This window comes from Vigna umbellata, chromosome 8 (assembly GCF_029865625.1).
Source record: "Vigna umbellata cultivar VRB3 chromosome 8, Vumbellata_1.0, whole genome shotgun sequence".
Classification (NCBI taxonomy): domain Eukaryota; kingdom Viridiplantae; phylum Streptophyta; class Magnoliopsida; order Fabales; family Fabaceae; genus Vigna; species Vigna umbellata.
In genome coordinates, this window is record NC_142172.1 from 31,634,657 (window position 1) to 31,661,607 (window position 26,951).

Consider the following 26,951-nt stretch of genomic DNA (forward strand, 5'->3'; position numbering starts at 1 on the left):
CGAGTTTCGAGCGCCGAGGGCCAGGGACTTAGGTTCGAGTGTCGAGGGTCAAGGGTCGAGGTTCGAGCGTTGAGCTTCACAAGGACCTTGGGTCGAGCTTTTAGGGCCGCCGAGGATCAAGGTTGAGGGCCGAGAGACGAGGGTCAGGCTTCGAGGGTCGAGGGCCGAGCGTCAAGGATCGAGGGTCGAGGGTCGAGGGTCGAGGCTCGAGGGTCAAGAGTCGAGGATCGAGCGTTGAGCTTCGAAAGCACCTTAGGTCCCGCCAAGGGTCAAGGGTCGAGGGCCGAGTACCGAGGGTCGGGTGTTGAGGGTCGAGGGCCGAGGGTCGAGGCCGAGTGCCGTGGGTAAAAGGTCGAGTGGCGAGGGTCGAGGGTCGGGGGCCGAGGGCCAAAGGCTGAGGGTCGAGGATCGAGGTTCGAGCATTGAGCTTCGAAAGCACCTTGGGTCGAGCTTCTAAGGCCGTCAAGGGTATAGGGTCGAGGGCCGAGCGCCAGGGATGGCCAACGAAGGTCGAGGCCCGAAGGTCGACGGTCGAGTTTCGAAGGTCAAGGATCGAAGGTCGAGGGTCGAGGGTCGAGGGCCGAGTGCCGAGGGTAGAGTGTCGAGGGTCTGAGATCGAGGGTCGAGTTTCGAGGGTCGATGGTCGAGGGCCGAGGGTCGAGGGCCGAGGGTCGAGGATCAAGCGTCGAGGGTCGAGGGCCGAGGGTCAAGGGTCGAAGGCCGAGGGTCAAGGGTCAAGGGTTGAGTTTCGTGGATCGAGGGCCGAGCGCCGAGATCAACAAGGGTCGAGGGTCAAGTTCCAAGGGTCGAGGGTCGAGGGTCGAGGGCCGAGTGCCGAGGGTAGAGTTTCGGGGGTCGATGGTCGAGGGTCGAGGGTCGAGGGTCGAGGGTCGAGGGTCGAGGGTCGAGGGTCGAGCGTCGAGGGTTGAGGATTGAGGGCGAGGGTCGAGGGTCGAGGATCGAGGATCAAGGATCGAGCATCGAGGGTCGAGGGCCGAGGGTCTAGGGTCGATGGTTAAGTTTCGAGGATCGAGGGCCGAGGGCCGAGTTTCGAGCGTCGAGGGTCGAAGGCCGAGGGCCAGGGACTTAGGTTCGAGTGTCGAGGGTCGAGGGTCGAGGTTCGAACATTGAGCTTCAAAAGGACCTTGGGTTGAGCTTTTAGGGCCGCCGAGGATCAAGGGTCGAGGGTCGAGAAAGACGAGGGTCAGGCGTCGAGGGTCGAGGGCCGAGCGTCGATGGTCAAGGATCGAGGGTCAAGGTTCGAGGGTCGAGCGTCGAGGGTCAAGAGTCGAGGATCGAGCGTTGAGCTTCGAAAGCACCTTAGGTCCCGCCAAGGGTCAAGGGTCAAAGGTTGAGGGCCGAGTACCGAGTACCGAGGGTCGGATGTTGAGGGTTGAGGGCCGAGGGTCGAGGCCGAGTGCCGTAGGTCGAGGGTCGAGGGTCGAGGGTCGAGGGTCAAAGGGCGAGGGTGTGCCGAGGGCCGAGGACCGAGGATTGAGGGTCGAGGGTTGAGGGTCGAGGACGAGTTTTGAGGGTTGAGAGTCGAGGTTCCAGGGTCGAGGGTCGAAGGTGTTTCAAGGGTTGACAGCTGAGGGACAAGGGTCGAGGGTCGAGTTTCGAGGGCCAAGGGTCAAGTTTCAAGGATCGATGGTCAAGGGTCGACTTTCGAGGGTCGAGGGTCGATGGTCGATGGTCGAGGGCCGATAACACGCCATTAATAATCGACAAAACAAGTTTTTCCTACCACGCTAGCCGCAAATTAACGTAGAAAAAAAATAATGTAAGCGTAAGTAATGAAATCTTTAGTTTCACAGTGCAAAGAATTTGCTCCCACAATTTGTATATCCTTCCCACATTACAAAGTAACGAAACCTTTAGTTTCACCGTACACAGAATTTCCTTTCACAATTTGTATGTCCTTCCCACATTACAAAGTAATGAAACCTTTAGTTTCAGAGTGTAAGAATTTGCTCCCACAATTTGTATATCCTTCCTACATTACAAAGTATTGAAACCTTTAGGTTCACTGTGCACAAAATTTCCTCCCACGTATATCTTTCCCACATTAGAAAGTAATGAAACCTTTGGTTTCACAGTGCACAAAATTTCCTCCCACAATTTGTATATACTTCCCACATTACAAAGTAGTGAGACATTTAGTTTCACAGTGCACAAAATTTCATCCCACAATTTGTATATCCTTCCCACGTTACAAAGGAATGAAACCAAATGAAACCTTTGGTTTCACAGTACACAGAATTTCCTTCCACAATTTGTATATCTTTCCCACATTACAAGTATATACTCCATTAATATAACATGTACAAGTGATTCTCACAAACTCCCACATTCCAATAACACGTCATTAATAATCCACCAAACAAGTTTAGCCAGCCACAATCAACCCAATGAAACTGAAGAGAGAAAAGGCCTATATTCATTGTGAACTACGTTACACAACAAATCCAAACACCATTGCAAAAATATCACAATTCAATCCATGTTTACGGTGAAGAAGTTTGAGACATTAAATAACAGAACAAAATCATCATCCAAAATGTCTGCAAAAGATTCTCCTACACCATTCTAACCTCTTTTCAACTATTTTAATCAAATGTCTGCAAAAGAAATCTCAGATCTGGCAACAAGATGAAAAGGAATTCTGATAAAGAGGAACTACTAATAGAAAAAGACATAGAGAAACTATATGTAAATTTGACTCAAAAAATCAATGGGAAAACTCTCACAAACTCGATGAGATGCACACAACACTAATCCAAAACTCATAACATAATCGATGTCATACAAGAAGAAACATGCATTTCTTGTCTTCCTAAAAGGACCAGAAATTCTAAAAAGACTAGAAATGCAAGAACTCAAAAAAACCCAACGGACCTCATTGCTAACAACAGGCTCGATAGATGCAGGTCATAACAATTCGATCCTAATGTTCGGTGATCAAGTAATTATGAATATGTTGAGCAGTTATCATTTCACGTTTAATTTCAAGCTTCATGTAGATGGTAAGGCTCAAACAAATCCTATTCCAAAAAGTATTGTTGTTTACTGATCTAGAAACAGCAAGGAAAGCAACCAACCCAAAACCCAAACAAAAAAAATAGCAAATTCAGAATAATAGTATAAAACCAGGGGAGACCTGGTAAGAGACTTGATGTGATTACGTCATCCTGTTCATGAACTCAAAATCCAAATAAGATAAAGATGCTAATAATAGAGAAATTAAATAGAGAGGACAACACTCAGAAGAAATTCGATTATCCCAAGTTGTAAAATTCGACACTCTAGTTATTTTGAAATCTCAGAGAGACTAGGCAGCGTATCTTGAAAAGGAATGAATGAAAATATTTCAAACAACTCCTAAATTTGACAGTCCTAATTCAGTGTACTAAGAATCACATAAAATTTATGTGAAAGAGTAACAAAAACACCACTGCAAAGAAACAAATGGCAATTGAATCCTTATGCTTAGTCATCAAATCCCGAGAAACCAAATAGAGAGGAAACTTAAAAGAAATTAGTTTAAGCTGAAAAAAAACCAGTTCAACACCTAGACGTAATCAAACATAGTCAATCATAACAGACTCTACGAGATACAAGTCGTGACAGGAAAGTAAATCAAACCCTGCTGCAAAGAAACAAATCACAACTCGATCCTAATGTTCGGTGGTCAACTATATCAATCTCAAATAATAGTAGAAGAAACACGTAAAAGAAATTAGGTTATCTTGAGAAGTTGCCCTTTCATGTTACATTCAATCGGCAAGGGAAACAGTTCAACCAACTCCTGGATTTGTCAGAAATAAAATAACCCGGTCGTTAGCAGTTCTAAATCTTCTTCCAATTTGTTGCATCAAGAATCAGCACCACAAAATTGACAGACATGCATACCTTCCTATTCAATTAACAAGAGAGACTAAAGCAATTCCAATTCGAACATAAAGATAAAACCTAAAGCCTCACAAGAAGTCCAATAATCAACTGTCACCACGACCTAACAAACATTCATAATAAGTCTTCCCTATAGAGCCCAAGTAATGGAGAATAATTAAGAAAACAATAAACACTAAACAATTGAACAAAAAAAAAAGTACTCCCACATTCCCTATATAACTAACTTGTTTCTCCATCAAATTCAGAAACTCATCAAATAAATTAATTCTTTAATTGTAAGGTGCAAATATGCTAGCTCTCCCAATATTACGATTGATCCAATATTCAAAACGACAGAGAAATCCCAAACGAAGTCTCTGCTTGCTGCAAACAAATAAATGCAAATAGTGCAAGCCCTGATATATTTTTATAAAAGTGAAAAGCGTTATGGGATTCAATCCTCACATGAATAACCACAACAACTACAATTAACAGAGCACAAGAACGGAATGATCGGATAGAAATAGCATAACTATGAAAAACCAAAATTAATAGGGAAAACATATAAAGTAAGAAAGAAAGATTATTTTGAACATAACATGGCTCTATAGCTGAGAAAATTTTACGAGTCTGTAAAAGAACAAATTAAAATAGAAGGAAACGAAACTCTTTACAATAAGATGACTCAATTGCAGAAAGAAAAGTATAAGTGTGGCAAAAAGAGAGAACAGGAGAGAAAAGTGCTTACCCACAACAGTTTCAAGAAGGGAATGGCTGACACAGACGTGATGAAACCCACAAAAATTCAAAAACCGTAACGGCTAAGTTTTTTTTCAATTAGAAGAGGTACTTTTGTGGGTATCAAATCAACAGAGTCAAAGGCCCACCAACACAAATATTGTTGACTCTTTACAAAAAGATGAGTCAGAGTGGGTGAAAAAAATTTCGAGTGTGGAAAAGAAAGAGAAAAATAAGAAGAAAAATGCTCACCCAACACAGGCTTCCAAAACGGATGGCCGACAGGCGTGATCAACCCAACAAAAAATCATAGCTGTAATGGCCAAGCTTATTTAAAATAGAAGAAATACTTTTTATGGGTATCAAATTAAAAGAAATACTTTTGTAGTCAAAGACCCAACAACACAAATGTCGATGATTCCTATCTCTTAAAGAGCCTGTTACAAAATCCAGAACTGCCACTCGACATGATTATCCAATGAAATAATAAACGTCGATGACTCCTAACTCTTATAGAGCCTGTTACAAAGACAATAACTCCCACACCACAAGTCCAGTGAAATAATAAACCCAGCTAAAACAAGGAATGCAAATAATAATAAAACTTACAGTTTCACAGGATTTTCATCCACTGCTTCTCAAACCTACAGCACACATCCATTGCCTCCCTATAAAGCTCAAGAGGAAAGCAAGAAGAATTAAATCGAAAAAAATAATCTCTTACAAGATTAAAAAGTACAGGAACAATAAGGTAATTACACAAACTCAAGACTCGATGAAGATAGAAATCAGCATTGCTTGTTCAGTGCTTGAAAAAGAATGGATACAAACATTTGATATATATATCTGTCATCTAAATACCTTCACATGATACATCAGTTTTCTTCCTTGCAAAGACCAAGAATGTCTTAGTAGAAAACCAAGTCACGATGAATCCATACACTCAAGAATGAAAAACTAATAGATAACCTCATTAGAGCCTTGATGCTACGCAGGAACAATTCATAAATTCAAGAACCAAAAACCCAATGGATAAACTCGTAACAGGCTCTCGAAACTAATCCAAAGACTGGAGCAGAGACACAAATAACAATCCAATCCTTACTTCTCAGTGATCAAGTCCAGAGAAATTTTATACAGAAGAAACTATGTTACCCTGAGCCGTTGCAAATGAATAAAAGTTAAATGGCTGATGTAACAGAAGAGAAAATAAAAGATCAGTAAAAATCGATTGGATAAATTCAAGAATTAAAAATTCAAGTATAGAACCGAAAGATAAATTCAAGAACTGAGAAAGCAATGGAGAAACTCATAACCGGGATCGCTCTCCATGCCATGCAGGACGTTACATAACTAACTCAGACACTGCCGCAGAGAAACAAATCACAGCAGGCTTCATAAATTAATAAAAGCTAAAAGTGCAGAGGTTAAGAAAAATTCATAAATTCAAGAATACAAAAACCAATGGAAACACTCTCATAACAGGCTTCTGTAGATGCAAGATGTTACACAAAACTAATCCAAACACCAGTGCATAGAAACAAATCACGATTCCATCCTTGTGTTAATTTGTCGTGAGCCATTCCAACTACTCTTCAACTATCTTAATCACATGTCCGCAAAAGAAATCTCAAACCTGGCAACGATAATGTTTCAAACAAAATTCGTTCCATTTACAACTTTTCTCTTTTCATATCAAGAGAAAATAGTCAAAGGTTTCAACTAAAAGTGGTTATCGACAAGGCACCTTAGTAATAGAACTTTTCAAACCGAGAAGCATATCATCACATGTCCCATATTCATCCCAAAGTACCTCTATAAAACCCAAAATTCACGTCAAGAATTAAAGGACAACGTAGCAGACAAATTCTCCCCAAATGTCAAAGTCTAATATACACTCCCACATTACAAGCATATACACCATTAATAAAACTTGTAGAAGTGACTATCACAAACTCCCACATTCCAATAACTCGTCATTAATAATCCACCAAATAATGAAACCTTTAGTTTCACTGTGCACAAAATTTCCTCCCACAATTTGTATATCCTTCTCACATTACAAAGTAATGAAACCTTTGGTTTCACAGTGCACAGAATTTCCTCCCACAATTTGTATATCTTTCCCTCCTCACAAGCATATACTCCATTAGTATAACTTGTACAAGTCATTGTCACAAACTCCCACATTCCAATAACACGTCATTAATAATCCACCAAACAAGTTTAGCCAACCACAAATTAACATAGAAAAAAAATAATGTAAGCGTAAGTAATGAAATCTTTAGTTTCACAGGGCTCAGAATTTTCTCCCACAATTTGTATATCCTTCCCACTTTACAAAGTAATGAAACCTTTAGTTTCATAGTGCACAAAATTTCCTCCCACAATTTGTGTATCCTTCCCACATTAAAAAGTAATGAAACCTTTAGTTTCATAGTGCATAGTGCACATAATTTCCTCCCACAATTTGTATATCCTTTCCACATTACAAAGTAATGAAACCTTTAGTTTCACAGTGCAGAGAATTTCCTCCCACAATTTATATATCCTTCCCACATTACAAAGTAATAAAACCTTTAGCTTCATAGTGCACAGAATTCCTCCCACAATTTGTATATCCTTCCCACATTACAAAGTAGTGAAACCTTTAGCTTCACAGTGCACAAAATTTCCTCCCACAATTTATATATCCTTCCCACATTAGAAAGTAATGAAACCTTTAGTTTCAAAGTGCACAACATTTCCTCCCACAATTTGTATATCCTTCCCACATTACAAAGTAATGAAACTTTTAGTTTCACAGTGCACAAAACTTCCTCCCACAATTTGTATATCCTTCCCACATTACAAAGTAATGAAACCTTTGGTTTCATAGTACATAGAATTTCCTCCCACAATTTGTATATCTTTCCCACATTCATATACTCCATTAATATAACATGTACAAGTGATTGTCACAAACTCCCACATTCCAATAACACGTCATTAATAATCCACCAAACAAGTTTAGCCAGCCACAAATTAACGTAGAAAAAAAATAATGTAAGCGTAAGTAATGAAACCTTTAGTTTCACATGGCACAAAATTTTCTCCCACAATTTGTATATCCTTCCCACTTTACAAAGTAATGAAACCTTTGCCTTCACAGTGCACATAATTTCCTCCCACAATTAGTATATCTTTCCCACATTACAAGCATATACACCATTAATATAACTTTTAGAAGTGATTGTCACAAGCTTCCACATTCCAATAACACGCCATTAATAATCCACCCAACAAGTTTAGCCAGCCACAAATTAACGTAGAAAAAAAATAATGTAAGTGTAAGTAATCAAACATTTACCTTCACAGTGCACAAAATTTCCTCCCACAACTCATAGCTTGCCTTTCCTATGAATCCCGTCCATGAATTAAATAGAAGACTTTACACAGAGGATAAGAAATATTCATAAATTTAGAACTACATAAACCAGTGAAAAAACTCTCGTAACAGGCTTCTCTAGATGCAAAAGTTACACAAATTAATCCAAACACCAATGTATAGAAACAAATCACATAGAAACAAATCACAATTCAAACCTTGTGTTTATTGATGATGCTTAGGTTAGCTTGTTCTGAGCCATTCCAACTACTCTTCAACTATTTTAATCACATGTCCGCAAAAGAAATCCCAAACCTGGCAGCGACATGAAAAGGAATTTTAATAAAGAGGAACTACTACTTATAGAAGAGGACCCACAGAAACAAATGAAGAAACTCTAATAAACTCGATGTACACGATACTAATCTTGAGGTTATTACCATTAAAATGAAAGGAAAGACTTGTAAGATTCGTCCATTTAATTTGCTGCCCAACAAAATATTATATATATATATATATATATATATATATATATATATATATATATATATATATATTCAAAATGTTAAACAAGAATATTATATTTTGCAAGAACGAGTTCAAAATTCGATTATCAATACAGGAAATGAAATAAGACTACAAAATAAAGGTTTGTAATAAAAAAAATGAAGTCAACCCTGAATGTTGGCTAATTACCACTAATAAAATGAATGGAATGTTCAAGATTCATCTTTTCAAAACACCTAAGAAAATAAAAAAATAATTATCAGAACTTCAAATCAGAAGTTAACAATCGACCTAATGAAAGTGAAGAGAGAAAAGGACTCTATGAAAACGAAATGTCCACATGATAAATTATCAAGAACCGATTGCTAATTACCACCACTAAAATTCAACTTTATAGAACTTTCAAACAAAGAATCAAAGCCCAACCCCACATGTCCCATTTTCATTGTGCATTACGTTATACAACAAATCCAAACACCATTGCAAAGATATCACACAACAAATTCAAACAGCATTGCAAAGATATCACATTTCAATCCATGTGTATGGTGAATAAGTCTGAGACATTAAATAACAGAAGAAAATCATCATCCAAAAAATTAAGTTAGATTATCTTACACATTAAATAACCTCTTTTCAACTATTTTAATCAGATGTCTGCAAAAGAAATGTAATATCCGACAACAAGATGAAAAGGAATTCTAATAAGGAGGAACTACTACTAATAGAAAAAGACATATAAAAAAGATATGTAAATTTGACTCAAAAATCAATGGGAAACTCTCACAATCTCGATGAGTTGTACAATGATACACGACACTAATCCTAAAGCTCAACATACACGATACCAATCTTGAACTTATTACCACTAAAATTAAAGGAATGACTATAAGATTCGTCCTTTTAATTTTCTATCCAAGGAAATACAAAAAGGAAATTTTCAGAACCTAAAAACATTGATTTCATGCAAGAACATTGATGTTTTGCTAGAACAAGTTCAAAATTCAATTGTCAATACAGGAAACGAAACAAAACAACAAAATAAAGGTTTGTAATAAAAAAATGAAGTCAACCCTGAATGTTGGCTAATTATCACTATCAAAATGAACGGAATGTTAAAGATTCGCTTTTTCAAAACACCAAAGAAAATAAAAAATTAATTATCAGAACATCAAAACAGAAGTGGGATAATCAAAATTGAACAATCAACCCAATAAAAGTGAAGAGAGAAAAGGATTCTATGAAAACGAAAAGTCCACATGATAAATTATCAAGAACCGGTTGCTAATTACCCCTACTAAAATTCAACGAACTTTCAAACAAAGAATCAAATCCCGACCCCACATGTCCCATATTCATTGTGCACTACGTTATAACACAAATCCAATCACCACTGCAAATATATCACAATTCAATCCATGTGTACGGTGAAGAAGTCCGAGACATTAAATAATAGAAGAAAATCATCATCCAAAAAATTAAGTTAGATTATCCTACACCATTCTAACCTCTTTTCAACTATTTTAATCAAATGTCTGCAAAAGAATTCTCATATCTGGCAACAAGATGAAAAGGAATTCTGATAAGGGCTATTACTAATAGAAAAAGACATATAGAAACTATATTTAAATTTCACTCAAAAATCAATGGGAAACTCTCACAAACTCCATGAGATGTACAATATTACACGACACTAATCCAAAAGCTCATAACATACAAGATAATAATCTTGAGCTTATTACCACTAAAATGAAAGGAATGACTCTAAGATCCGTCCTTTTAATTTGCTACCCAAGAAAATACAAAAACAAAAATATTCAGAATGTCAAAATATTAATGTCTTGCATGAACATTGATGTTTTGCAAGAACCAATTCAAAATTCAATTGTCAATACACGAAACGAAACAACACAACAAAATATAGGTTTGTAATAAAAAAAAATGAAGTCAACCCAAAATGCTCTCTAATTACCACTAACAAAATGAATGGAATGTTCAAGATTCATATTTTCAAACAGCTAAGAAAATAAAATTTAATTATCAGAACTTCAAAACAGAAGTGGGATAATCAAGAATCAAAAAATTGAACAATCAACCCACTGAAAGTGAAGAGAGAAAAGGACAATATGAAAACGAAAAGTCCACGTGATAGATTATAAAGAACCAGTTGCTAATTACCACTACTAAAATTCAACTTTATAGAACTTTCAAACAAAGAATCAAAGACCTACCCCACATGTCCCATATTCATTGTGCACTATGTTACACAACAAATCCAAAAACCATTGAAAAGATTGATCTTTTCAAAACACCTAAAAAAAATTCAGAACTTCAAAACAGAAGTGGGATAATCAAGAATTACAAAATTGAACAATCAACCCAATGAAACTGAAAAGAGAAAAGGACAATATGAAAACGAAAAGTCCACATGATAGATTATCAAGAACCAATTGCTAATTACCACTACTAAAATTAAACTTCATAGAACTTTCAAACAAAGAATCAAAGCCCTACTCCACATGTCCCATATTCATTGTGCACTACGATACACAACAAATCCAAACACCATTGAAAAGATTCATCTTTTCAAAATACCTCACAAAATTAAAAAATAATTCACAGAACTTCAAAACAGAAGTGGGATAATCAAGAACCACAAAATTGAACAATCAACGCAATGAAATTGAAGAGAGAAAAGAACAATATGAAAACGAAAAGTCCATATGATAGATTACCACTACTAAAATTCAACTTTATAGAACTTTCAAACAAAGAATCAAAGCCCTACCCCACATGTCCCATATTCACTGTGCACTAGTTACACAACAAATCCAAACACCACTGAAAAGATTCATCTTTTCGAAACACCTAAGAAAATAAAAAAATAATTTTCAGAAATTTAAAACAGAAGTGGGATAATCAAGAATCATAAAATTGAACAATCAACCCAATGAAACTGAACAGAGAAAAGGACAATATGAAAACGAAAAGTCCACATGATAGATTATCAAGAACCGGTTGCTAATTACCACTACTAAATATAAACTTTATAGAACATTCAAACAAAGAATCAAAGTCCTACTCCGCATGTCCCATATTCATTGTGCACTACGATACACAACAAATCCAAACACCATTGAAAAGATTCATCTTTTCAAAACACCTAAGAAAATAAAAAATTAATTTTCAGAACTTCAAAACAGAAAAGAGATAATCAAGAATCACAAAATTGAACAATCAACCCAATGAAAGTGAAGAGAGAAAAGGAAAATATGAAAACGAAAAGTCCACGTGATAGATTACCACTACTAAAGTTCAACTTCATAGAACTTTCAAACAAAGAATCAAAGTCCTACCCCTCATCTCCCATATTCATTGTGCACTAGTTACACAACAAATCCAAACACCATTGAAAAGATTCATCTTTTCAAAACACCTAAGAAAATAAAAAAATAATTTTCAGAACTTCAAAAGAGAAGTGGAATAATCAAGAATCACAAAATTGAACAATCAACCCAATGAAAGTGAAGAGAGAAAAAGACAATATGAAAACGAAAAGTCCACATGATAGATTACCACTACTAAAATTCAACTTTATAGAACTTTCAAACAAAGAATCATAGCCCTACCCCACATGTCCCATATTCAATGTGCACTAGTTACACAACAAATCCAAACACCATTGAAAAGATTCATCTTATCAAAACACCTAAGAAAATAAAAAAATAATTTTGAGAACTTCAAAACAGAAGTGGGATAATCAAGAATCACAAAAATTGAACAATCAACCCAATGAAACTGAAGAGAGAAAAGGACAATATGAAAACAAAAAGTCCACATGATAGATTATCAAGAACTGGTTGCTAATTACAACTACTAAAATTAATTTTATAGAACTTTCAAAGAAAGAGTTAAAGCCCTACCCCACATGTCCCATATTCACTGTGCACTAGTTACACAACAAATCCAAAGACCATTGAAAAGATTCATCTTTTCAAAACACCTAAGAAAATAAAAATTAATTTTCAGAACTTCAAAACAAAAGTGAGATAATCAAGAATCACAAAATTGAACAATCAACCCAATGAAAGTGAAGAGAGTAAAAGGACAATATGAAAACGAAAAGTCCACATGATAGATTACCACTACTAAAGTTCAACTTTATAGAACTTTCAAACAAAGAATCAAAGCCCTACCCCTCCTCTCCCATATTCACTGTGCACTAGTTACACAACAAATCCAAACACCATTGAAAAGATTCATCTTTTCAAAACACCTAAGAAAATAAAAAATTAATTTTCAGAACTTCAAAACAGAAGTGGGATAATCAAGAATCACAAAATTGAACAATCAACCATAATGAAAATGAAGAGAAAAAAGGACAATATGAAAACGAAAAGTCCAAATGATAGATTATCAAGAACCATTTGCTAATTACAACAACTACTAAAATTCAATTTTATAGAACTTTCAAACAAAGAGTCAAAGCCCTACACCACATGTCCCATATTCATTGTGCACTTACGTTACACAACAAATCCAAACACCATTGAAAAGATTCATCTTTTCAAAACACGTAAAAGAAATTAGGTTATCTTGAGAAGTTGCCCTTTCATGTTACATTCAATCGGCAAGGGAAATCTCCTGGGATGCTAATGCTATGAATGCAAACAGTTCAACCAACTCCTGAATTTGTCAGAAATAAAATAACCTTAGTCGTTAGCAGTTCTAAATCTTCTTTGAATTCGTTGCATCAAGAATCAGCACCAAAAAATTGACAGACATACGTACCTTCCTATTGAACTAACAAGAGAGACTAAAGCAATTCCAATTCGAACATAAAGATAAAACCTAAAGCCTCACAAGAAGTCCAATAATCAACTGCCATAGCCTCCACGACCTAACAAACATTCATAATAAGTCTTCCCTATAGAGCCCAAGTAATGGAGAATAATTAAGAAAACAATAAACACTAAACAATTGAACAAAAAAAAAAAGTACTCCCACATTCAGAGATACATATAACTAACTTGTTTCTCCATCAAATTCAGAAACTCATCAAATAAATTAATTCTTTAATTGTAAGGTGCAAATATGCTAGCTCTCCCAATATCACGATTGATCCAATATTCAAACCGACAGAGAAACCCCAAACGAAGTCTCCGCTTGCTGCAAACAAATAAATGCAAATAGTGCAAGCCCTGATATATTTTTATAAAAGTGAAAAGCGTTATGGGACTCAATCCTCACATGAATAACCACGACAACTACAATTAACAGAGCACAAGAACGGAATGATCGGAAAGAAATAGCATAACTATGAAAAACCAAAATTAATAGGGAAAACATATAAAGTAAGAAAGAAAGATTATTTTGAACATAACATGGCTCTATAGCTTTGAAAATTTTACGAGTGTGTAAAAGAACAAATTAAAATAGAAGGAAACGAAACTCTTTACAATAAGATGACTCAATTGCATAAAGAAAGGTATAACTGTGGACAAAAAGAGAGAACAGGAGGGAAAAGTGCTTACCCGCAAAAGTTTCAAGAAGGGAATGGCTGACACAGACGTGATGAAACCCACAAAAATTCAAAAACCGTAACGGCTAAGTTTTTTTTCAATTAGAAGAGGTACTTTTGTGGGTATCAAATCAACAGAGTCAAAGGCCCACCAACACAAATATTGTTGACTCTTTACAAAAAGATGAGTCAGAGTGGGTGAAAAAAATGTCGAGTGTGGAAAAGAAAGAAAAATAAGGAGAAAAATGCTCACCCAACACGGCTTCGAAAACGGATGGCCGACAGGCGTGATCAACCCAACAAAAATTCATAGCTGTAATGGCCAAGCTTATTTAAAATAGAAGAAATACTTTTTATGGGTATCAAATTAAAAGAAATACTTTTGTAGTCAAAGACCCAACAACACAAATGTCGATGATTCCTATCTCTTAAAGAGCCTGTTAAAAAATCCAGAACTGCCACTCGACACGATTATCCAGTGAAACAATAAACGTCGATGACTCCTAACTCTTATAGAGCCTGTTACAAAGACAATAACTCCCACACCACAAGTCCAGTGAAATAATAAACCCAGCTAAAACAAGGAATGGAAATAATAATAAAACTTACAGTTTCACAGGATTTTCATCCACTGCTTCTAAAACCTACAGCACACATCCATTGCCTCCCTATAAAGCTCAAGAGGAAAGCAAGAAGAATTAAATCGAAAAAAATAATCTCTTACAAGATTAAAAAGTACAGAAACCATAAGGTAATTACACAAACTCAAGACTCGATGAAGATAGAAATCAGCATTGCTTGTTCAGTTCTTGAAAAAGAATGGATACAAACATTTGATATATATATATATCTGTCATCTAAATACCTTCACATGATACATTGGTTGTCTTCCTTGCAAAGACCAAGAATGTCTTAGTAAAAAACCAAGTTACAACGAATCCATACATTCAAGAATGAAAAACTAATAGCTCATCAGAGCCTCGATGCTAGGCAGGAACAATTCATAAATTCAAGAACCAAAAACCCAATGGATAAACTCGTAACAGGCTCTCGAAACTAATCCAAAGAGACACAAATAACAATCCAATCCTTACTGTTCAGTGATCAAGTCCAGAGAAATTTAATACAGAAGAAACTATGTTACCCTGAGCCGTTGCAAATGAATAAAAGTTAAATGACTGAGGTAACAGAAGAGAAAATAAAAGATCAGTAAAAATCGATTGGATAAATTCAAGAATTAAAAATTCAAGTATAGAACCGAAAGATAAATTCAAGAACTGAGAAAGCAATGGAGAAACTCATAACCGGGATCGCTCTCCATGCCATGCAGGACGTTACATAACTAACTCAGACACTGCCTCAGATAAACAAATCACATTTCAATCCATATGTTCGGTGATCAATACCAGAGAAATTAAATATTAGAAAGGAACTCAGAAGAAATAATGCTTTTCTTACATCCATGGCATAAAGAAAATTCATCTACCCAGATACCCGCCAAAAAGAAAAACCAACAATAAAGGTTCAGAAAAACCAAAGGATATATATAAAAAAGGAGAGTCGAGATTGACGGCCGAGATTATGTGGTGTGGAAAATTAAACGGTCGGTAATGATGCAATTAGAATTTTAATGTTGCAGGTCCTTCTCTGTTTTGGGACCACCAACCTGGCATGGTGCCAACGGCTCCTTACCTTTATTATTATGAACATTGAAACAGCTGTTAGCTGAGAAGCGGAAATTTACATAGTGAAAAACATTTTAATTATTATTTTAAATATGTTTTTCATATTTAAATGTTTTTATAAATATTATTAAAATTTAGATTTATCTAAGTTTTAAATTGCTTGGATATGTTTAGTTAAACCCATGTTAAAATATATAGAGTATTAATAAATTTTATACTTTTTAATTTAATATTGTATTTTAATTTTTCTTTTAATTAGCCTGATTCTTATTTTATAATTTTTTTTTTCAATTTTAGGTGTGAATTAATTCTAGTCAAGTTAAGTATATTTTACGTTAAGTTGAATCAAACTCAATTTTTAGTAAAATTGAGTTGGATTAAGTCATGTCTTAGATTCAGTTGAGTCCATTTGACCTTATGTTAAGTTTATTAGTAGCTTTATAGGGAGTAACACTCTAATATTCAAATAATATTAGAGTCTTACTCCCTTCACCACCCATCTTCTTCCTCCACCTCTCCATTTTTTTCTAAATTCCAATCTTATTCTTTTTACTTTTACCTTTATTTATTTTACTTTTTATTTTTTAAAACCCTAATCTCCTTTCACTTTCACTCTTTCTCTCAGAGGCAAGCCTCCACCCCCCACCCCCACTTTCACTTTCTCTTTTTCTTTTCAATTTCTACATCCGATAACACTGAATCTAATTAATCCCTACAATCTTCTTCGCTAACAGTGTCACGAGTCCTCTTCACCTTCTCTACGTCACCACTATGTATCATACCTTGTGACTTTGAATATCAGTTTATTGAATCTACACCACATTCAGAAATCCTCACATCCACATATGTTGATGAACTACCACATGAAATTTATTGTTCAAACTGCCAACTTCTTTCCATTACTTTTTAAAAAATATGACAAAAGTGATCAAACCATATATAATATAACGTAACTAAGCTTTCGAGAATAAAGAATGAAGAAAAGACAGAAATGGAGAATGGTGTTAACGGATGTGGAAATTGAAAAGAAAGAGAGAAAGTGAAAGTGGATGGGGAGGCTTGCGTATGAGAAAAAGAGTGAAAGTGAAAGGGGATTAGGATTTTAAAAAATAAAAAGTAAAATGGGTAAAAGTAAAAGTAAAAAGGGTAGGATTAGAATTTAAAAAAAATTGGGGAAGTGAAGGGAGAAAATGGGGTGGTGGAGGGAGTAACACTCATAATATTAAGTTTAAACAAACTTAAATTGAATTAATTTAGTCCAATAAAAAATGTTAAGTTGAACTTAACTTTCTTGTCATATTACAAATAGTAAAAATTAAATAAAATTCAATTTATAATTAATATAAATTATTTAAAATCATTTTATAATTTAAAATATTTTAAAAATTCGTGTTATTTTGAAAAAAAATGAATTAAAATATTATAATAAAATCAAATGCACTCTCCTAAGTCTAATTCATTTTAAGGATTTGAAGCTTCCTTAATTTTAATAATTTGGTAAATCAATAATAAGAGAATATTTATTTAGGAGTAAGTTGAAGTTCATGAGTCAAATTATACCTCTAAATATAATATTTTTAAAAAATATAAATATGTAATTAAACATGCAGTAAAGGTCGTGATTTAGTATTGATTTCATAAAAACACTGGAAGGACTTTTTTTTATATCTCTTTCTTTGATTTATAGAAAAAACTTACTTATTCATAGGAATAAGCGACCGTAATTTCAAAATTTATAGAAAACAAAACTAATAGAAAGAATAATCTCCAAAAATTAGAAACATAGCCCATGAACAATTGTAACAGCATTGATCCTTTGGTCTCTGTAAGAATATTGCAAGGCCTTCTCCACTCTCTCCCTTGTTATCCTTCTTGTTCATTTTCTCCTCTTTCTTTCTACATGAAGCGATTTTGTAAACACAACAATTATTTCAGGTTGTGTTTTGACATTAATCAAGGTTAGTAGTTAATCAAGGTTTAGGGTTAGGGTTAGGTTTAGGATTAGGGTTTAAGGTTTAGGGTTTATGAGTTAATGGGTTAATGTTTGAGTTTAGGTTTAAGATTAGGGTTAGGGTTTAGGGTTTAGATTTTACCGTTCAGGGTTTAGGTTTTGAGTTTAGGGCTATGTGAAGATATTGTTATTGTTACACATACATATGTGAAGATATTGGCTTTCTAACATTACTAATCTAATCCTGAAACATGCATATGCAATAGTAATAGCTACTTATATCTTATAAAACAAAACAGACACTTAATCCTCTATGAAAGTTTGAAAACTTGCAAGATTTGAATTTTTGATCTTGTACGGAATTGTAAAGGATTATGGATAAGTAAGAGAAGAAAGGAAGTGAGAAAACCTAGCCCATGAACACTTGTGACAGCATTGATCCTTTGGTCTATGTAAGAATATTGCAAGGCCTTCTTGTTTCTTGTGACAATTAATTCAGGTTGAGTTTTGACATTAATTAAGGTCAGTAGTTAATTCTAACCTAATTTACTAATAAAATGACAATAAATATCTATATGCTTAAACTACTTAAGGAAGATATTGGAAACTAAGAGAATAAAAAATTTATTATCATAAAAGAGCATAAATATATCAGCAAAAACTTTAAAGTTGAGCATTTAATACATATATATTACTTCTCAAGCTATTGATGATAAAATCATAATATTTATATTCAGTTGAACATTTCACATAATGCCATTTGCTAAATTTCTAAGAATACATATAGTTATCAAGGAAGACACAAAAACCAATTGTAGACCTTCTAGTGTCCAAACAATTACTTTAGTTTGCATCAGTATACACTCACATCTGAAACCGGTTGTTTTGCAAAACAAAAAGCCTTTAATTCAAATAATGACTATAACTTCAACAGAACTTGATCAAGAAAGAAAAAGAATTTAATAAAGAAAATAAATAAACAAGAGAATATAACAAAAAAAAACTCAATTCAGAAAAAAAAATATGTTTGACCTTTGAAAAATAATTATGATATAGTGCCTCACATTATGCAAATTGATGTGATATATATATTATCCTGGATCCAGAAGAATTCTGAAATCAAGGGAACATATTAATTCCTACCTGAAAAGTATACCATTATCCTTCAAATAGTTGAAAATTCCTTCAATCATCTTGAATTCAATTTCACGCTTAATACCAGTAGGAAGAGTCTCCAATTCTTTCTCATAACAATCTACAATTCCTTTAGCATTGAATTTTACCCCAAATGTTACATTTTGCTGTCCAATCTGTTCAGGTAATGTAACAATAACAAATATAGTTCAAGTCAAATACATTAGGTAAGAAAATACTTCAAATGATGTCAATTTTTAGTTCGGATAACAGTAATATAAAACATACAGTGAGACTAATTTGTAAAGGTTGGAACTCAGGAGTAAATTAGGTAAAACCGTGGTTGTCCTTGCAAGAGTGTGATCTTATAAAAAATTTGACTCTTTTTATAAAAAGTTGGCCAATACAAATAAATTTCAACAAGAACATAAAGAGATATTCTAATTACATCTCCAAATTAATAAAGAATCAAGAATTTTTCATTCAGAAAATGAAAGCAAGCCTAAAACAACCCTAGCACCTTATTTGAGATTAATCAAATCAGCACAATGCAGCGTGAAACAAACAGCGAAAAAAATGCCATATAGAAGAAAAAGCGAGAATATATTGTAAGAAAAAATGTTGAAAAGAGTACCTTGAAACCCAGAAAGGAAGGTTCGATAGAGACGGTGCTGTTGAGGATCAAGGGTTGGAAACGAGAAGAAGCAGTAGCAGATAGAAGGTGAGAGGAAGAGGGGAGACACATGTGTGCGTAGTTGAAAGATGAAAATTTGAAACCAATCCGAGTACCCTTTGGAAAGGGGACTGCAATTCAACAAGTGGGTTTTGCTGTGGTGTCAACTACGATAATAGAAGCATAGTGGAGTAACCATACAAGGAACATTTCTAGGTCTGTTCTTCTGAAACTAAAAACTAGAGATAACATTCATGCTGGTATTTAAAAAAAAATAACTTTTAGAAAAGTGTGAAAAAGATTAAAAATATGTAAAACAATGTTGATTTTTATTAATTTATACTTTATTAACTGGTTTATTGTATACAGTATTGTTCTTTGAGTTCAATTATTTAATTTTATCTTTATCAAACTGTTAAATTTTTTGAAAATTGAAAATATACATCTACGGCGGCACCCTCTGTAGATAAATTACAAGCTTTCAGCACTTTTTTAAACTTTCAGCACTTTTTTTAAACGTCAATTTTAGCCTTACTATTTTATAACGCATTCAACCCCAAAAACATACATTGTTGAGCTGCCTGTGCTATCTTAATTTGGGAGCATCTTTCATCATTTAATCAATTTTAGTTACTTAAATTTAATTTTTTTGTTTTAATTATATATATTTCATATAAATTTTTTAACATATTTAGTGTAAGGGCCTGTAAATTTATAAAAGGGCCTTTGGGCCTTATGTGGGGCAGCCAGGCCCATCAAACTAAGGCCAACTTGACCTTAGGAGGGGCTCTTCAGAACCCATTTTCTTCCCCTGAACTTCATTTCTCCTTCTCTCTAAAACTCTCATGCCCTAAACTCTCTCTGCCTTCTCTCTAAATTTCCAGCTCTTTGAACCTTTCAATCTTGGGTTAGAGGGTGCTCAAACGTTCATCTCACCGAAGGCTTCCTTTTGAACCGATCGCATTTTCGATTGGACCGGTGAGTCAACTTTTCCCTTCTTTGTCTCCATTCTCAAACCTAGAACATGAAATGCTACTGGTTGTATGTTGCTAGGGGGTTTTGTTATAATTTTTGTTTGTTAAATCAAGCTCTAAGAGCTGTTATTGTCACCACCTTGGTGGTTTGTAGGGTTTGGTTGAGTTCTCATTTGGTGAAACACCGTAAAGGAGTGTTCCTATGAGCTTGGTAGTTCGACTCTGAGGTAAGGGGAGCTAGTTACAATTTTAGATGATGTATGATATGCTTGTCTGATTTATTTTGCTTTTACTGTTATGTTGTTTTGGTGATGAACATGTTTAAATTGTGTTGGTTGAAAATGAAGAAATTGTGTGATCATGCTATACTGATGTTGATTTTACCTGGATATATTTGTTGGTTGTATTGACTGTTGTTGGAGAGGACTGGAATATGTAATGTTGGTCTTGGGGTTAATAAATAGGTGTGCAGGTATTGTGTTAGCTTACGGTAAAGGAAAGTGAGATAAGGGAAATGGGGCAAGTAGAGTCTAAAACACTATAGGGCAGTTTGGATAACTTAGGTTACTGAATTGGGACTTGTTGAGAGTACCGTGTTGGTAGGATAGAGGAATCTTAAAAACCTGAGTTGGCACATCCCTGATCATAGAGCAGCCCTGGCCTGGTCCAGTACGTTGTGACTAGTCATATGTGTTGGCGTCGAAGGTGAGACTGATGCGTTCAGACATCTGATTCTTCTCCGTTGACCAACTGGGTAGTAAAGAGTGGTTGAAATGGAATTGATGAGTTGGTCTTGCGAGAAGAGTAAAGGGTTAAGAGAGTAATGTTTTATGCCTTTTGAGAGGAACTGAGGTAGAGGATTTGAGCCTAGGGAGTCTTGAGTGAAATTGGACAGTGGGGCTGGCTGGTATGAGTCTATTAGAACTGGTTAGGGCCATAAAATTGAGCAAAGCCATTAGCAACATGGTAGGATTGAAATTGGATCCTGAGTTAATAAAATTGGGTTTGGGGTCCTCTAGTTATTGAGTTAGATGTTTTGGAGTAGAAATTGAGTTGGTTTAGTACATCTAATTCCTATCCAAATGACCAATGCTTTTCATCTATAAACATGTTTCATATCAATATTAGAGTTACAGATTCCAATTTGTTCATTTGGATATGTCTAAGATACACCAAAACCAGAAAAATCACGTTGATGTCAAAAACTGATAAGAATAATCGATTATCTCACTTGATAATCGATTATTTTAGTCAGAGTGTTGTATCCTCTTCAAAGCTCTCGCAAATAATCGATTATCACATATGATAATCGATTATCACATATGATAATCGATTATTGTCGACGGAAAATCATTCCGGACAGTTTTGGGTGGTTTTCGGGGTTCTGGATGTCCGTTTTGGACGTTCTTTAGGTCGTTCTGGGGGGTTTTGACCCTTCCGGAGCCATTGGTGAGGGTCTCCAAGCTGTTTGAATTATTTAAGTATTGAAAATTAAAAGTCCTAAAGAAATTGGTGTTAATAAGTGATGGTTTTGTGAAAGTATGTAATGTATGAGTTGTTTTTATGACATGGTTGATGTTGTATGATGATGTAAATGAATATGAAGAGGACATCTCAGGGAGAGATGACTGAAAGTGATGTGTGGGGTGATGATGTTGTTCTGTATAACTGTATGGAACTTTGAACTGGTATGTCTATCCCTACACTCGAAGCACTGTTCATACTCAGATAGAGGAGAGCAATGTAAGTGGTGAGAGTAGAGGGAGGTCCTCGTCTATAGTCTTAGAGTTTAGACATAGACAGATTGGGGGATTTACCTTGCATAGTGTTGGGGAGTGCCAGCTGAACTACGCAAGTGCAAAGACGACCAATAGTTCGACAGTTATACAAATCCGGATGAGTCGTGTGAGTGTGTGAGTCGTGGTTTAATGGCTATGCTTTAATTGTTCTTTTATACGTAACTAAGCATGATAACATGGATTGATTGTACTATATGTTTATTGCTTGTTTACCTAGCTCACCCTTGCTTCTGTGTTGTGTGCTGTTTGGGTATGTTTTTCCTTTGCGATGATCATCCACTTGGTTGGGAGCAGATGTTGTCGAGGAGGTTCGCTTGGAGCAAGAGTTGGAAGATGCTGATGCTGCAATATAGTCTTTTTAGGATTTCTAAATAAGAGTTGGTGTTATTTTGAAATAATCAAAACTATTTAAGTTTTAAATTCTATCCTTTATTTGGATGACTGTAGTTACGTATTTAATTGCAAGTCAACTCTAACTGTTCTCTTTATTGGGAATGTTGACTCCTAAATTATATGATGTGGTTACTATATTTTGGGTTGTCACATTTAGACTTAGAAAAATATAAATTTTACTTATTTTAAAAAATAAAGTTATAAAATGTATTGCTTTTATTAATTTAATTTAATAAAAATAAGATTATTAAAATTCTGCATCATTTTTATATGTTATAAATGAAAAAAATTACAAAATAAATAATTCCTTATGGAGATACAGAAAACTAGAAAATTATGAACAAAATAAATGAATTAATTAAAAGAGTTAGTATCTATATCTTTGGAGAAATTAAAATTTATTTTTAAGGATTTGAATAAATTGTTAAATACAATTAATATCATCATTTTCTTAATATATTTTGTAACGATAATAAATTTATAAACTTATTTAGTAATAAATATAAAAAATCAAATATTGTTTTGAAGTAGTTTTAGTGAGTTTGTAATAAAATAAACTTATTAACTTAAACTGTATACAATATACATACTTAAGAATTATTTTAGTGAGTTTATAATAAAATAAACTTATTAACTTAACTGTATAAAATATACATACTTAAAAAAAATTATTGTCATATCTTGCTTACAATAATTAATTGGTAAATATTTTGGTGCAATGATAATTTATTGTTAAATAAGTATTCATTGCTTTGCTACTATTGCTCAAGTTTAAATATTGTAAGGATTTAACATTCTATGTCATTGATAAAAAAGTTCCATTGTTACGATATTTACCAATGTTATCAAGCAATTGGTAAATATTTTGCCTAATCCCCATCTTAATTAATTGTTTTTTTATGGATGCAATGATAATTTGGTTTGTTTAGTTTGATTGTACCTTTTGTTTCCTTGTTTCCTTATTTTGAATTATGTGCAATTTTAGTTTTTTCTTTTCATTTTTATCTCAGTTTTTCTTTTTACTTTTTTTTTAAAGAATGTTTCGGTTTTGTCATGATATATTATTTTAAAGATTTCAAATGATTTTTTTTAATCAAAATAGAAAAATATTAATGATGAATTTAGAATAAAAAATAATTAAAAATAATAATATATCATGACATGACTTTGTATTAAATTTTCTCTTTAGATCCCACGTCTAATTACTTAAAAAAATCTATTTTTGTGCTACTTTTAGGGTGTTTTCGAAGCTGGTTAACATATGGAATTAGACGTTGAATCTCTTCTACGTTCGACGTCTAATGTCTGAAAAAGTGACATTTCAATTATGATTTTTCAACTTGTGGCAGAGGATTCAAGGTCTGATTTGAGGGTTATTTCGGACCTTTTTGTCGTCTAATGTCTGAAAAAGTGACATTTCAATTATGATTTTTCAACTTGTGGCAAAGGATTCAAGGTCTGATTTGAGGGTTATTTCGGACCTTTTTGTCGTCTGATTTGGGGGAACCGACGTCTAAAGGAGGATTTGGCGTCTTATTTGAGAGGTTCGATGTCTATGCTGTAAAAAAAATTAATATTTGCGTTTAAAATGAGGTATTTTTAGACCTTTTTTACGTCTGATCTGGGGGCCGACTTCTAAAGGAGGATTTAACGTCTGATTTGGGGAGGTCGATGTCTATGTTGTGAAAAAAAATTAATATTGACGCTTAAAATGAGATATTTTCGGACCTTGTTGAGGTTTGATCTGGGGGCCAACGTCTAAAGCAGGATTTAACGTCTAATTTGAGGGGGTCAACGTCGTAAAAAGAATTAATATTAGCGCCTAAAATGAGGTATTTTCGGACCTTTTTACGTATGATCTGGGGGGCCAACGTCTATACCTTATTTGACGTCTGATCATGAGGCAACCGACTTCTATAATGACGTTTTATCTACAAAAATGTCACTGGTCATTTTGTACGTTAGTTACGTTAATGATAATAAATAACTACCTTTTATTTTATTTTTTATTTAAAAAAATAACTAACTTGGATAATAAATAATTACCTTTTATTTTTTTAAATTAAATATTAAAACTATTAAAATGCTCTTAGATTTAAAGTATGTTTTTTTAATGAATATTTTATTTTTACTAAAACTTGATACACTTTGGTAGAATGTACCAACTGAAAAAAGATCTTACATAAATTAACAAACCCGTGATATATATATATATATATATATATATATATATATATATATATATATATATATATTCTTTATTTCTTATGTTTGTTTTGCTGAAAAAAAAAGCAAAACAATTAAACAAGCAAAAGTAAAGTACGTTTGAAGTAGTTAACTAAACTGTTAATAAAAAAATTCAATTTTTTAACGGAAGAATAAATAAGTATAATTCAGTTTTTACAAAAGTAGTTTAGTTTTTATAATACAAAATAGTAAAAATAATGCATAGTTTAGTATAATTTAGTTAATTATATACCCAATCTTATTCTTATCACGAGATAACCTCTTTTTAAGTTTAGTAGAACTTTTTATTGTCATGAAAAGTTTTCCAAAAATGTCTTATATAAAGTTAATATGTTTTTTTATCATATAAAAATGTAAACCCTAATGACGCTTAAAGACTTGAAATGAAAGGTAAATTATAGAATATCCTAAGTAGTTAGTTGAAATTCAAGTAAAAACAAGAGGCAAAATTCAAATTTTAAAAGTTTCTAAACCTAAATTAGTGGTTGAGATCATCTTCATCTTTCTACTATCTGTATTACGTTTTTCATAATTGTGTCACGTTTTTTATGGTTGGGATTGTCAAGTTATATAAGATAGCGTTGCGTTAGGCTTAATATTGCCACATGTTATTTTTTTGGTGAGTTTTATACCTTTTATTATAAACATTATTTACTGCACCTAAAATATAAGAATTAAATCTTAATAGTTGCAAGTAAGAGAAAATAAAATGAAAGTAAATACTGAATAAATTACAATAAAAATAAATTACATTGTAAAAATTCAAACAACAAATATTTCTCATTTGTACACTTGTTGTCCTTCTCTTTTTAGAGAGAATTTAATCCCGAATTTCGGAAAACCTTACAAAAAATCAATTTAGTAGGTGGAGATCAAAGGTAACTTTTTTTCTTTTTTCTACTTTATTAAAGTAAAAATATTTTAAAATATATATTTTTAAAAAATATTTTATATTCTTTTTCTCTTCAAATCTTTTCGTAGTTGAAACAAGTTAATGTTTCAAAGAAATATAAGTTTGATCTAACTTAAGTTTTCTTTATAAGTATTTTTTTTTGTCACTTGTGTCATAAACCTTTGGAAAATGACTCAAACGTTCTGGTCTTTCATCTCTTTCGTCGTTCCTTCTATGGGATGAAGTATGAAGTATGAGATTATGAAACTTCTTTATTTTTCTTGTTATCTTTTGTTTTGTTTTAATATTTTTCCTCTCATGCATAGTTATTTAATTCTTTTCATTCTCCACCTTATATATAATTTTTTTTCTTTTAATTTTATTTTTTTCAATTTTATGAACTCGCATAAATCCCGAAATCTCAATAAGATAAAAAAAAAACTCACAAATCTTGTAGGAAAAGTCTTTCTAAATTATTTTGATGAACTAAACAATAATAACATAACCACATCATTATTCCAAATCGTCAAGTATTTTTTTAATAAACTCCAAAATTACTACTTTTAGACATGCACAAACTCATATAACTCTTTTGTTAAAAATAAATTATATTTTCATTGTTAAAAAAAGTAACAAACTAAAAAGAAATAACAATAAGTGTTAAAAAGTATATTTTAGACTTAACTCAATCCCAAAAAACCGTTAAAAAATAATGATGAAGAGAAATTCAACACCTGAAATAATATTTTACCAATTATTATCTTGTACACTTGTACTTGTTATAGTAACGTAGTAATATGAATATTTAGGTAAGATACGCTGAGTTCAAAATAAAATCAACCCATTTCTGGTTCTAAATCACGCTATTCAATTCAATTTGTACGTCAAAACCAACCTTAACTACAAGGTAAAATGCATTACATATATTTGTCATTTGAAATTATTCTTATCAATGAGACTTACTGTTATATTGTTGTAATTACCTTTTAAGATTTTAATTGATTTAATACATGATTAATTGTCTTTTCGACCTAACTATTTTATCATGAGTTTATTTTGTTTGAGATTGTTTATTGTTAATATTTTTAAGTTGAATGAAAAATAATACGTAATAAACATTACATAATAAATTTATTTTAAAATTGTAAACAAAACTAAATAAATATATATTAATGACGT

General features: G+C 33.4%; 1 protein-coding gene across 30 annotated transcripts; it reads right to left on the minus strand.

Annotated features, from left to right (window-relative positions):
* Nucleotides 1–1,060: 1,060 nt before the first annotated feature.
* LOC148194465 (uncharacterized) lies at nt 1,061–19,708 on the minus strand. 30 transcript variants are annotated; one of them, XR_015781387.1, is made up of 7 exons: nt 19,429–19,705; nt 18,804–18,970; nt 14,634–14,692; nt 8,693–8,739; nt 8,437–8,482; nt 8,215–8,311; nt 5,436–8,025 (listed from the first exon to the last, which is right to left on the minus strand). XR_015781387.1 is itself a non-coding variant. In XM_088095788.1 (4 exons), the coding sequence occupies exons 1-4, from the start codon at nt 19,537–19,539 to the stop codon at nt 8,280–8,282; spliced, it is 357 nt and encodes a 118-aa protein (XP_087951914.1). In that variant the 5' UTR covers nt 19,540–19,701; the 3' UTR covers nt 5,436–8,279. The 30 variants fall into 30 exon arrangements, 5 of the variants coding, with proteins under 5 accessions (XP_087951914.1, XP_087951915.1, XP_087951919.1 ...); XR_015781396.1 differs by lacking the exons at nt 8,437–8,482; nt 8,693–8,739; nt 14,634–14,692 and adding exons at nt 1,063–1,993; nt 5,239–5,297 and having other exon boundaries at nt 7,979–8,025; nt 19,429–19,703; XR_015781394.1 differs by lacking the exons at nt 8,437–8,482; nt 8,693–8,739; nt 14,634–14,692 and adding exons at nt 3,457–3,805; nt 5,239–5,297 and having other exon boundaries at nt 7,979–8,025; nt 19,429–19,703.
* Nucleotides 19,709–26,951: the final 7,243 nt, after the last annotated feature.

Coding starts and splice junctions, on each gene's coding strand:
- LOC148194465 (XM_088095788.1), bottom strand. CDS start 19,539: ATGTGTCTCCCCTCTTCCTCTCACCTTCTATCTGCTACTGCTTCTTCT. Junction 18,971..19,428: donor CTTCCTTTCTGGGTTTCAAG/GTACTCTTTTCA, acceptor TTACCTGAACAG/ATTGGACAGCAAAATGTAAC. Junction 8,312..8,692: donor TTCCATTCATTTTATTAGTG/GTAATTAGCCAA, acceptor TGTCGCTGCCAG/GTTTGGGATTTCTTTTGCGG.